The sequence below is a fragment of the Pyrgilauda ruficollis genome, unplaced genomic scaffold (genome assembly GCF_017590135.1).
Source record: "Pyrgilauda ruficollis isolate IOZ18807 unplaced genomic scaffold, ASM1759013v1 scaffold13, whole genome shotgun sequence".
In the NCBI taxonomy this organism is placed as follows: domain Eukaryota; kingdom Metazoa; phylum Chordata; class Aves; order Passeriformes; family Passeridae; genus Pyrgilauda; species Pyrgilauda ruficollis.
This window is the reverse complement of record NW_024511432.1, coordinates 14,350,509-14,362,514: the sequence shown is the minus strand read 5'-3', so window position 1 is coordinate 14,362,514 and position 12,006 is coordinate 14,350,509. Positions and strand designations below refer to the sequence as shown.

Here is a 12,006-nt window from a genome sequence, read left to right as displayed (position 1 = left end):
AGCGAGGGAAGAGCCGCACGGCACACGGCCTTGAAAAACCACTTGCTTCGCTTTACTCCCTCCCCAGTCCCCATTTCCCCGTCCTGCCATAGCTCCACACTGTTTCCCGTAGAAACGAGCCCACTGACCTCATCCTCCAGCGCTGCCAGGCTCCAAGCTCCACGCACCGCCCTGCCGCAGTGCCGCCCGCTCCCCGCAGAAGCTTCCAGAAAGCGCTGCCCGCGGAACCTTCCAGAGCCTCAGCGCGGCCGCCCCCAGAGCCGCCCCGGGGCGGGTCAGAGCCCAGGACGGCCCGGCCCGGCCCGGCCCCTCAGGAGCGGGTTATGGCCCATGGCACAGCCAACTGCTCCCGGGTGTAAAAAACCCCTGGAACGTTGTGGGGAATCTCACAAAGCGCAGGGAAGTTCGTCGTCTTGCTTTTTGTATAAAATGGAAACCAAACTCATAGTGAAAGAATAAAAGCCTTTGTTACTGCAAACAACTTGAAATCAAGAACAGTCTAACGGGACTTGAAGGAAGTTATTACAATGAATCTTTGGGATTGGGAATTTATTTCAGGTTTAAGGTGTCTGTAGCAGAGGCAATGGTGAAATAGTGGTAGTTCTCCGGAAACACTGGTAGTTCTTAACTAATGCAGGGACAACAACCACAGCAAAAAAGAAAAAAAAAAAAACAGCTGTAGCACCAAGAAGTAAACGGACAGAGTCCATAGGGATCTGCCACTGTGGAAGTGCTGAAATAACTTATAAGTCCTTGGTGTAGTTCTTAGCTCTGCAGGAAGACAACCCGAGCCAGCCAGAGGGAGAACCCTCAACTAACACAAGCGCCAAAACTGTGCATTTTCCCACACGCCTGGCATCACTCCTGCACGCCTCCCTGCCCACATTCCCATATCCACGCTCCTGCTGTGCCCACATCCTGCTGTAAGGATTTCTTTATCAAAAATATTTTCTCATAATACTTACTTTCTACCTTAAAAGTAAACTGGTAGAATAACTGTAAGAGGCAGAACAATAAAAGAAATATTTTGTGTATTTGAATTTGTCATCTCAAAGGATATGGTCCAGATTGAATAAAGTGAAGGTTCTAGGAGAGCACACTGTCACTTGTTGAAGGCATTACTGGATGAGAACTCCTGGAAACTGCCCTCAGAGATAAAGGAGCAGGAGAGAAGAGGGCTGGCAGCTCTTTAAGCATCTTTTCCTTGAAACACAAAAACTCTTGATTCTCATGTGTAAGAAATCAGACACGGCAGGAGACCAGTGAAGCTGAGAAGGACCCTTATAGTCTGACTGAAGTGCAAGAAAGAAAAGCACAGGCACTGGAAGCGGGAATATGTATCCATAGGGGAGAATATAGGGATGGTGCTTGGGGGTATGGGATCAGGAGAGCTAAGGCTCAGCTGCAGCTGAATGTGGCAAGGGATCTGGAACTTAAACAAATGTACATCCCCACCCCCAATACTTCAGGGATAATCCACATGGAGGGCTGACAGGGTTTCTTTGACACTGACTTTTCTTTTGGCTCAGTTTTTGCAGCAGTCATGCTTCCCACATTTCCCATGTCCCTGAACTTCAAGGTGAGGAAATAAAGTACTTTTCGTTGTAGGAGAAAACCAAGTTCAAGATGTGAGAAACTTGAACGTAGACAAGTCCTTGGGACTTGATGAGATGCATCCCAGGGTTCTGAGGGAACTAGCAAGGGTGGGTCCTAGGGCACTGTCCATTGCATTTGAGAAGTCAGGGCACGCAGGTGAAGTCTCCAGTGACTGGAGAAAAGGGAATGTCACACCCAGCCAGAATATTCAGGTGTTATACTGCACAATACACACTGCTCTGCTTCACATGGTCATTGTTCAGCACAGGTTTACAAACCTCAACAAGGTCTGCAAAACCAGCACCAGCCTGGGTATGTTCTGAGGGAGAAGAGAAAGACACACCTTTTTTTCAGTATTTTTTTTAAATCAAATGAATGCTACAAACCAATTTAATCTAATTGTAGCAACAGGTTTTAATTGAAACACAGAACAAAAGCTGGAACAAAGCTTTCTGAACAACTTTACTGAGTAATTTGAAATCATTCATTTTCCTTCCAGATAATTTACAAGACTGCTCTATTGACTGCACTTATTGCACAAAAGACAAATCCAAACCAAAAATCAAGCCGCAATCTTTCCTCTGAAGTTCTTAAATCTCAGTTATATTAGTAAAGTAGTTAAGAAGCAAAAACTGAAATGTTAGAATGTGAAAGTGGGTATTTCAAGGAAGAATATTATTCCCTTAAGTAACTGATATCTTTTTGGAGCTAAAAAATTAAACTTTTTATTTTTTTAAATTGTTTACAACTTGAAGATAAAAAAATATATTGATAAAAAGAATGCACTCAATTCCATGGAAGACTTTCTTTTAAATTAAGTCTACCTTTGAAAATTGCAGTTTTGAATTATTACCATTAGTAAAAAGAATTTAAGTATATCAAATATAAAAATTAACTTCATAATATTCTTTTAAAAAGTGCATTATAGTTAATTTATGTATATATCTATATCTATACATACATTGCTTGTCCCCAAAATGAAAGAGAGAATAGAGTGGGAAATATCGACAAATGTGTAATGGGAGATTTTATTCATTTCTAGACACACACTGCAGTTATCAAGTGGGTAACTTTGGGAAGCATAGTAAAGGAATCCTTCAACTCTTCTCTACTTGTTCTGAACATAATACATATATAAATTTTCAGTGAGAAGAGGACCTTTGTGACCCTACACAACTGCTGTTTTTAAAGACTCAAGAGATTAGATACACATATATGTGACACCACACATACACAGAGACATAATGCTTTGGCAGGACAGAGAAATATTTTCATGACTATTTGGCAACAGTTAAAAAGCACCAAAACCACAGTGAGCATATATGCAATTAAAAATATTCTAGATTTAAACCAAAGACATATTACAATCTGCTATTGTAATCTGAATTATCACACTTTATCATCAGTGGATTTATATGTTTATATTTTGCTTGAATATTAACATAGATAGCAAGATTGTTGATGTCTTTTACTACTATCCTGTGAAATATTCCACCCTCTTTCATGAGATCTTCAACCTTCTTATCTGTTGACATAGTAATTTTCTTTTCTCCAGTATAATCTGGATCTTCTGGATATAACTCATCTCCTGGGGGTAGAAAAAAAGATTTAGTTATAGATAGCCAACCTTACTTTTCAGCCTTTTCATTGAGTGATACTGGCAATTTTTGAGAATTTATCAGGACATGCAAATCACTGGAAATGTATTTTGCAATGCAAAAGTAAACTGCCTCTAAATATCTTCAGATTTAAAGATAGAACCATACATTTCTGAAGTATGCCAGTCACACTGCAGTACACGTTGAATGTTCTAGAGCTCCTGATAATATGCTATTAATATGCTGTAATGACAGCCTGGGCAGACAGGTGTATATAATAGATGGGGCACAGGACAAGCACTTCTTCACATGTATAAAGACAGGACTAAGAAATTTATTTTGTTCTATTTTGTTAAAGTAAATAATTATTTTGCTACATCAAGGCATTATACTCTTGTACAAGACTGATAATAAACCCGAAATACAGAAATCCTAGATTTCTCACATGGTGAATTGGTCAATTGTGACCAAAAGAAAAAAAAAAAAAAAAAAAAGGAAAGCATAATGAAAAACCAACTGAGAAAAGCAGAAAATAATAAACAGTATACACAATTTTTCTTAATGCTGCATGTACACGATTATGAAATGAGAGAGATTTAAGTAGGAGAAAGGGCAGGAGGAAGATGGCTGAGTGTATGGTTTTAGTCCAGTGCCTTGTCACTGCAGCTGGGAGGTGTGATACTGCAGCTGTGCTTGATTCTCTTCTCCTCACAAAGTGACACCTGAAGTAAAGGAGACTTCCCACTGAAAAGGACTAAAAGGAAGGAGCTTTAAAACATCCTTCAGGTTACAAAAAGCTGAACTGCTGGAATTTCTTCACAAATACACATATGATGACAATGGTGAGACAGGAGATTATGAGTAACTAAGAAGTAACTGTGCTGTCTGATGCCCTGGCTCATCTCTGCTGCAGCCATGTCACAACTGTAGCAAACAAGGTGGAAACAGCATGCAGTAACTTGACTTAGAAGAGTATTTTCCTTTCAGTTAAGGATGGTTTATGTCATGTGGCTTCAGCACACAGCATTCAGGAGATGCTGTGTATTTGGGAGAAGCCTCCAGCGTGTCCTTACCGGGCAGCAGCTGGATGAATCCATCTGCAGCACTCAGCATCACGGGCATCCAGCGCTCACAGCCCTCCAGAGCCCGTGCAGAGCTGAACTGCTGCAGCTGCTCGAGGGAAGAGAAGTTGCACAGCCTGCAGAATTCATAAAATTGAGGTGGAGGAAACCAGATCTCCTGAGACTTAAAGCGTTCGATGGCTTCTGGAGGTGACGACCACTGGAAGATGAAAACAAGTCTTGAAATAGTAATTTCAGGAGCAGACAGAAAGTCTGAATAAACTGAAAAGTCATTTAGCAAGGGAGTCCATACAGCAAAGGAGCTTGCAACAGACCGTATCTTCTGAACACAATAAAAACCATGTATAAACTACACCAAAGTAAGAACAAAGACGTTCTTAAAACTGAAAAACATAATCTATAAAAATTATTCATTTTTTCCCAATACAAATAAATTTTTATTTTACACACAGACATGCCAGGATTAAAAACTGACATTTGTTTTAGGGGCATGACTGAAAGTTTACTGAAACCAACAGAAAACATTAAACTCACTATTACCAGAGGTTGCCCTGATGCTTTGAGATTTAAAAGCACCTCTAAACATCTGCTTCTTAGATGCATAGTTTTCAGAGCATGAACACCCTGCTACTCATCATAATTCTGCATATTTAAACTATTGGTAATCTTGACTTCATCTCACACGGTGAATTTAATAATATGTGCATAATCATTTGCAGTAGATTTATGCTATTATTAACAAAATTACAACATGACCTCTTGAAAGTAAGGTTTCAGGTACTTTTAGATTTCTGTAGCAGAATTTGTTAAACAAATAAATATAGCAGCATCAGTAATACCAAAACTTTAAGTAGGCTTTTACAGAACTGTCTGGTTTTTCATCTACCTCTAACTTGCAATCAAACTTTTCAGAATGCTAGAAAAACTTAAGGACCCTAATGTACCCGACCTTGAGCTCTAATCTTAGAGTTTCTTCATGAAGTTTGTTACTTTTATACATTCAATTAAAAAAAAAAGATAAAAAAGTAAAAATGTCAACATTTTTACTATACTATTTTACTATTTCAACAAGTTTGCACATTACTTAAGATATTCCAAGTAACTCCAAAAGAAAAATTACTAGCATCTCATGCAGTCCTAGAATATACCTGGATATACCACATGGATCTCACCCAGTATACTGAGGAGGTGTGACAACCCTGCTATAGTGCAGGAATGAATGTAAAGAATTTGTCAAGTGCCTTTGAAAGAGACAGCAATTCACGGTGAAAGGGATTTGATGTGACACGGATCATAGAACGACCTCACAAAAACCCTCTCTGACACTGCTGCACCGCTGGTGATGGTGGCAGCTCCAGGTGTCCAGGGCAGAGGGGCACAGCGCAGGTAAAAGCTCCCTTCCCTTTCCTCACGTCTCAAGGAGCTTTATCCGGAGGGCTTGGATTGATCTGGAGAAGAGACAGCTGTGTGGAGACCTCACAGCACTTTCCGCTATCTGAAAGGAATTGCAGGGAAGCTGGAAAGGGACTCTTTGTCAGGAACTGTAGTGACAGGACAAGGAGTACAATGGGTACAAATCGAAAGAGGAGACTTTCAGATTAGATATTAGAAGGCAATTTTTTTACTGTAAGGGTGGTGAGACCCTGTGACACGGTACTCAGAGAAGCTGTGGATGCTCCTGGATCCCTGGAAGTGTGTCAAGGCCAGCTTGGACATTGGGGCTTGGAGCAACCTGTTCTGGGGGAAGGTGTCCTGCCCATGGCGGGGGTGGGACTAGATGGGCTTTAAGGTCCATTCCAACCCCTACCACTCTATGATTCTACGCCTGTTCGAAGTGTGAGGGCACAGTCTCGGCGGAGCCAGGAGCCGGGCAGGAGCGGCCGCTCTCATCGCAACACGCGCCCGGCCGGGCTGTGCTGCATCCCGGGCACCCCGGCCCCTCTTACCAGGACGGCTGTCACCTCCTGGTCGTCCTGCGAGACGTGTGGCGGCCGCTCCTGCAGGCAGCACAGGTAGAAAGCCGTGTCATAGCGGCGGCCGCCGCGGCCGGCCCTGCCCACGGGCGTCAGCCAGTTGCTCCACTCGTGCAGCGCCCAGATGTTGGGCGCGCAGCCCAGGTGCCGGCACAGCCGCAGGAAGCAGGACGCGTCCTCCCGCACCCGGCGCCGCCACTCCCCGAGCTCGGCGGCGGGCGGCAGGCGCTCGGCGGGCAGCGGCGGGGCCGGCCCGCGCCCCGGCACCAGCAGCAGGATCCCCGCCTCCTCGAAGGTCTCCCTGAGAGCGCAGATGCGGAAGGCGACTTCCCCCGGCAGCTGCGAGCCCAGGCTCTCCCGGTCGGTGGCGAAGAGCGGGGCGCGGCTGCCGCCGGGCGGCGGCGGCTTCACGGCGCCCAGCCCGCAGTGCGGCGAGGCGGGCAGCAGCCCCAGCCACTCGGCGGAGAAATCCGCCGGTTCCGCCAGCCCGCCCGGGAACACGTGGGCGCCGGGCATGAAGCCGCTGCGGGAGCTCCGGCGCAGCAGCAGCAGCTCGTAGTCGAAGGGGCCGAGCGGCGAGCGCGGCGGCCGGCCCGGCGTGCCCGCCGCCAGCAGCAGCGTGGCCGCCCCCCGCCAGTGCCGCAGCCGCGGGTTCATCTTGGCGAGGCGGAGGGCGCCGGGGCGGCCGCGCTCCCGCGGCGGGCGGGGCGGCACCGCCGCCTGCGCCCGCGGAGGAGCCACTGCAGCCGCGGGGCGGGCCAGCGCCGGGGGAGGCCCGCAGGAGGCGGGACAGCGCCGGGATGCCTCAGCCCCCCTCAGCCCTAAGCCGGTAAGTAGCGGGTGTCCTCAGGGGGCGAAAGCTTAAGGCAATACAGAGGGTTTAAGGCAGCGATGGCCGGGAGAAACGAGGCAATGGCTTTGAGTGGCTTGGGAAGCTGTGTCTTGGGCTGGCTCGCACGTTTCCTGTATAAATACACAGAACGGAGTGTATTTACAGCATCACAAGGTGTAAATGCCCAGAGCTTCCTGGGAGCCCAGAACCTCCCTGAGGACGGGGAGGGGTCTGTAATTCCAGCCCCAGAACCTCCCTGAGCACGGGGAAGGGTCTGTAGTTCCAGCCCCAGAACCTCCCTGAGCACGGGGAAGGGTCTGTAGTTCCAGCCCCGGGAGTCAGCACGGGGTCAGGAGCCAAGGGCTCGGATTTGTGTTGGTAATGCTGCTGCTGACCTGCCAGCTGGCCTCGCAGAAATCTCCTTATCTCAATGCCACAGCAAGCCATGCTGACAGCAAAAGTCATTTTAGGTCTGTAGTTAAACATGATGTTTGGTTGAATTTGTTTGAATTTGTTCTAGTACATTCCAAATGGGAGGAGTTTTAGCTTATCATTACAGAGCTCTTCTGTTTTGAGGTTTTTAAGTACCTTGTTAGATGAAAAAAAAAATCAGCAAAATAGCAAAACCTTGAAAAGTTCTTTGAACCCTTAGGAAACATTTTATTTTGTTAATTGATTTTGATTCCTCAATTTTCCCTAATTTGTAAGAAATTTAAGCAGAAAGAAGTTGATGACACAGGTTGAGAAGTTTGCGAGAATGGTATTTACATGTAACATGGAAAATCCTTCTCCCATCCATAATCCTTCTCATGCCAGATTGCATTTCACAAATACCCACGTGCCCGTACATGCTTCTGACAACCTCTCCATTTGATTTTCTATTTGAACTTGTACTTGGTGCTTTATGAGATGTGTGTCACTGGAACTGAAATAAAGTTTAGAAGTAACTGAAGCAGTGGGATGTTGGATCATGTCAATTGACAAATCCAAAAATGACCTTGAGGTGTGCCCAGACACAGCTGGGCCATAAGCTCACCCTGGTGCCTGGCTGCAGTGGCAGAGCAGGTCAGCCAAGCCAGCTGATGCTGCTAAAATGAATGGCCAGACAACAGACAAGCCTCCCTCTCCTTCCTTTGCTTATCACTGAATATACAAGCAAAACCAATGATATCTGTTCACCTGAGCAGCACTTTCCTCACTAATTTAATCCTTTTTGCTCAGCAGTAATTACCACATTAGGCAGTTGAAGCACGAGGCTCATTAATTTATTGTTTTCTACTAAGGCACTTTGAATCTAAAACCGTGACATTTATCTTGATATTTGTTTGCCTTTTGCACTCTTTGTGTAGTTAACCGTTTCACTGCGTTAAGCATATGTCTTGTTAGGAATGTGCTTTGCCTAAAAGCTGCTTTACTGGTGAAATATTAATAAACTACTGAGGTTTTTTAAGATTTAACATCCAATGAGCTTGATGGCTGATCAAAAAGATTTAGGGTCCATTATGTCCAGACCATTTCAGCATAAAGGCATTTTAAGTAGAAAGTGACCATCTACCAATAATGAACGGTGTCACTTTCAAATCAGATAAAATACCCACACACATAGAAAACTGTCTTACTCTGGCAAAAATGTGATATCTGATAGCCCTGGAACATAATTTCAGAACATATCTAGGAAAATTTGATAGCAGAGAATAGCAATGATTATAGTGTTATCTTAAGTTTCTAACTGGAATATTGGTTTGGGTTTTTTTATCTTGGATAGTCTAAAGGCTCACAAGTGCTAGTATGTAAAGCAGGGATACCCTGGCAAATGAAGCATAGGATCATAAAATGGTCTGGGTTGGAAGAGACCTTAAAGATCACCTGCTTTCCCGTCTGCCATGGGCAGGGACATCTTCCACCATCCCAGCTTGCTCCAAGCCACGTCCAGCCTGGCCTTGGACACTTCCACGGATCCAGGGGCAGCCACAGCTGCTCTGGGCAACCTGTTCCAGTGCCTCATCGCCCTCACAGGGAATGATTTCTTCCCAATATTCCATCTAAACCTACTCTCAGTCAGTGTGAAGCTATTCCCCCTTGTCACGCCAGGCCCTTGTTAATTGTTTCTCTTCATCTTTCTTGCACGCTTCCTTCAGGCACTGGAAGGGCACACTTAGGTCACCCCAAAGCTTTCTCTTCTGCAGGCTGAACTATCCCAATTCTCTCAGCCTTTCCTCCTAGCAGAGGTGCTTTATCCCCCTGAGAACCTGGCGGCCTCCCCTGCTTTCCTTGGCACCCACTGGTATTAAACCTCGTGGGTGTGGTTCCGAAGGCATTCCTGCAGGGCAGTGGAAATGGGATGTAGGCTGGCACGGTGCTGTGGCCTCAGACCCCCTGATATTGCTAGGGCTGGGGTCACAGCTCTGTTCAGGATGAGCTCAGCATCTAGAGCAGTTCTTTGGGCCCAAACACAGCCAAGTGCAAGCTAAGCTAAACTTTCTTCCTACTCCATTTGCTGTGTTTTTCCACACAGTTCTGCAGTATAAGTCACCTGTTAAGAAGGTGCCATTCCTTTCCTGAGGGTCAGCAGATTCACCCTATTGCTGGCAGTTTTTCTAGCTTCTTTCAGAATTGTCTTAGGAAGAGTAGTTTAGTATCCATTCGCTGCAAAGCTGAAGTGATCTCGTGTGAAATTCCAGGAGCGTGTGAGTCTTTACCTGACCCAGTTATCAGGACTGGAGATTGCAGGAGGTTCTGAGAATGAGCACTCAGAAACTCTGTGAGCAAAGATAAAGGATGCAAAGGGATGTTCTGCCCCCTTCCAGTTTCCTGCTAAGCAAGGCAAAAGATCAGCTCTTAGCGTGTGTATCTGCCCCCTCAAAGCTAAAGCTGACCTGCTGGAGGTAGTTCACACGAATATAGAATAACTGTTAAAGGCAAATTTGATGTAAAGTTGTCTACAGAGCGTGTTTCTTCATCTCCAACTTAGATGATTTTTTCTTCAATATATTCTGCTAGAATGCAGAGCTTATCTCACTTGTACTTAAATTTCTATAGCTTTATGAGTGATTTCAGGAAAAAAGAGAAAATCTGAGAAAATCTATCACTAATCCTAAACCATGCACACCAGTTTGTTGCATTACTGTATGGAAGGATTCCAGCATGAGGACATGATGCTTCAAGGGCCAGTTGTAGGCTGGGAATACAGGGCACTTTAGTGTGAAGAGAAGTCTCCTCATAGCAAGAATTAGCTAGATACATGTGTGAGAGTAGAGAAAGAGTCAGAGGTCCCCTCCAAATTAAATGATTAAAAAAAGATAAAAAGGTGGCTTTGCTAAAAAGTAAAGAATTCAGCTGTCTTTCTTGCTTCTTGTAGCATGAAAACATACAACATGTGTACTTAATGGGCCCCAAATAATTTTGTATTTCAGGTTGTTTTCAAAACCAGATTGTGTTGTATTGAAAAATAAACCCTTCTGAGTGATGCAAAAGTTACCTCAAATAAAATACCCTAAGACTGTTGCACTGATAATAATTCTTTGTGGCGTCATATTTCAGCAATGCAGAGGTTACTTCAACATTTTTCTCTACAGTTCAGTTACTGCTTACAAGTTTGTTTAAAAAAAAAATTAATTTTCTGGGGTTTTTCTATGTGATCACACTACTTGGCAATCCAATTACTTCATTCCTTTTGGTACATCATTGCATACATTATTTTGCCCAGACAGGTCAGTGCAGATTTCACCACTGTAATAATTAATTTCAGATGAAGAACAAGATCCATCAGCATTTCATCATTTAGTTTAGTTTACATGCTATCTTGTCAGTTGAAGATGATTATAGAACTATTTGGTTTAATTTAGATGCATAAAGATGCATGCATCTCCATGCAGATGCAGTGTCTACAATAATGAGTAATGGTATTTCAAATACCTCCAGGTCATCATTTAGTTTAGTTTACATGCTATCTTGTCAGTTGAAGATGATTATACAAATTCTTGGTTTAATTTAGATGCATAAAGATGCATGCATCTCCATGCAGATGCAGTGTCTACAATAATGAGTTGTGACTACTTCAAGTATCAAAAAATACAGAGATTTCACTAGGTTTGTCTACTGCTCCTTCAACAGCCTTATTTTACAGTATTGTAGAATCACAGAATCATTTAGGTTGGGGAAAAAACCCAAGATCATTGAGTCCAACCACGAAGCCAGCACTGCCAGGTCCACCACTAAATCATGTCCCCAAGTGCCCCATCTACACATCTTTTAATTGCCTCCAGCTATTTCAAATGGTATTTCAAATACCTCCAGGTTACTTCAAAATGACATGCTAAAGCTTTTAGATTGTTTAGCTCATATAATATCAACGAATAGGCAGACTTAATAATTAATATGAAAAGTAAATAGATTATTCAACCTGTATAGGTTTTCAAGTATTGTTTCCAAATTGGGAATAAATGTCACATCTAGAAAATACAGGTTTATTATTATAACACCATTATATAGATTGACTAAAAAGAAAAATTAAAAAAAACCTAGCTAACTTCATACAAAATGGTATTCCAACAAATTAGGCAGATGAGAAAAGTAGGTTACAGATAGTATTAACAACTGGAACTGTTCTACTTCCAACAGACACAAAATGGATTACACATCTTATGGAAATGGAAATTATGGTTCTAATTCTGCAGCTTTTATTTATGTGAATAGTTTTCACATGTGTAATTTCTTGCCAGACTGAGTACTGGTTGCTTGTTTCAGGAATCATTTGGAGCACACCTTCCAGAGCCCAGAATTCAAATGTGTATATCTTAAGTTACACCTGCAATTAGTATATTAGATTAAGTTGCTAAGGGAGTATCACGTTTGCTGCCTCTAGCAGTCCTCAGTCATTTTATATGGTATAAATAGTTAAGTATTTTCTTTTGTCTTTTTTTCCT

The 12,006-nt window shown here is 43.6% G+C and overlaps 2 protein-coding genes across 2 annotated transcripts in view; one reads left to right on the top strand and one right to left on the bottom strand.

The window, feature by feature from the left end:
• Nucleotides 1-1,995: 1,995 nt before the first annotated feature.
• On the bottom strand, nucleotides 1,996-7,057 carry NUDT19 (nudix hydrolase 19). The gene is made up of 3 exons (XM_041458573.1): nucleotides 6,223-7,057; nucleotides 4,268-4,475; nucleotides 1,996-3,184 (listed from the first exon to the last, which is right to left on the bottom strand). Exons 1-3 carry the CDS (start codon nucleotides 6,904-6,906, stop codon nucleotides 2,958-2,960), a joined length of 1,119 nt encoding a protein of 372 aa, XP_041314507.1. The 5' UTR covers nucleotides 6,907-7,057; the 3' UTR covers nucleotides 1,996-2,957.
• The window catches only part of ANKRD27 (ankyrin repeat domain 27), a 54,743-nt gene continuing 49,677 nt past the window's right edge, over nucleotides 6,941-12,006 (top strand). Inside the window, exon 1 of the mRNA XM_041458994.1 lies at nucleotides 6,941-7,078. The gene's annotated coding sequence lies outside the window, so the exon portion shown is untranslated. The remainder of the gene's footprint in view (nucleotides 7,079-12,006) is intronic.

Coding starts and splice junctions, on each gene's coding strand:
- NUDT19 (XM_041458573.1), bottom strand. CDS start 6,906: ATGAACCCGCGGCTGCGGCACTGGCGGGGGGCGGCCACGCTGCTGCTG. Junction 4,476..6,222: donor AGGAGGTGACAGCCGTCCTG/GTAAGAGGGGCC, acceptor TTCATCTTCCAG/TGGTCGTCACCTCCAGAAGC. Junction 3,185..4,267: donor ATTCATCCAGCTGCTGCCCG/GTAAGGACACGC, acceptor TTCTACCCCCAG/GAGATGAGTTATATCCAGAA.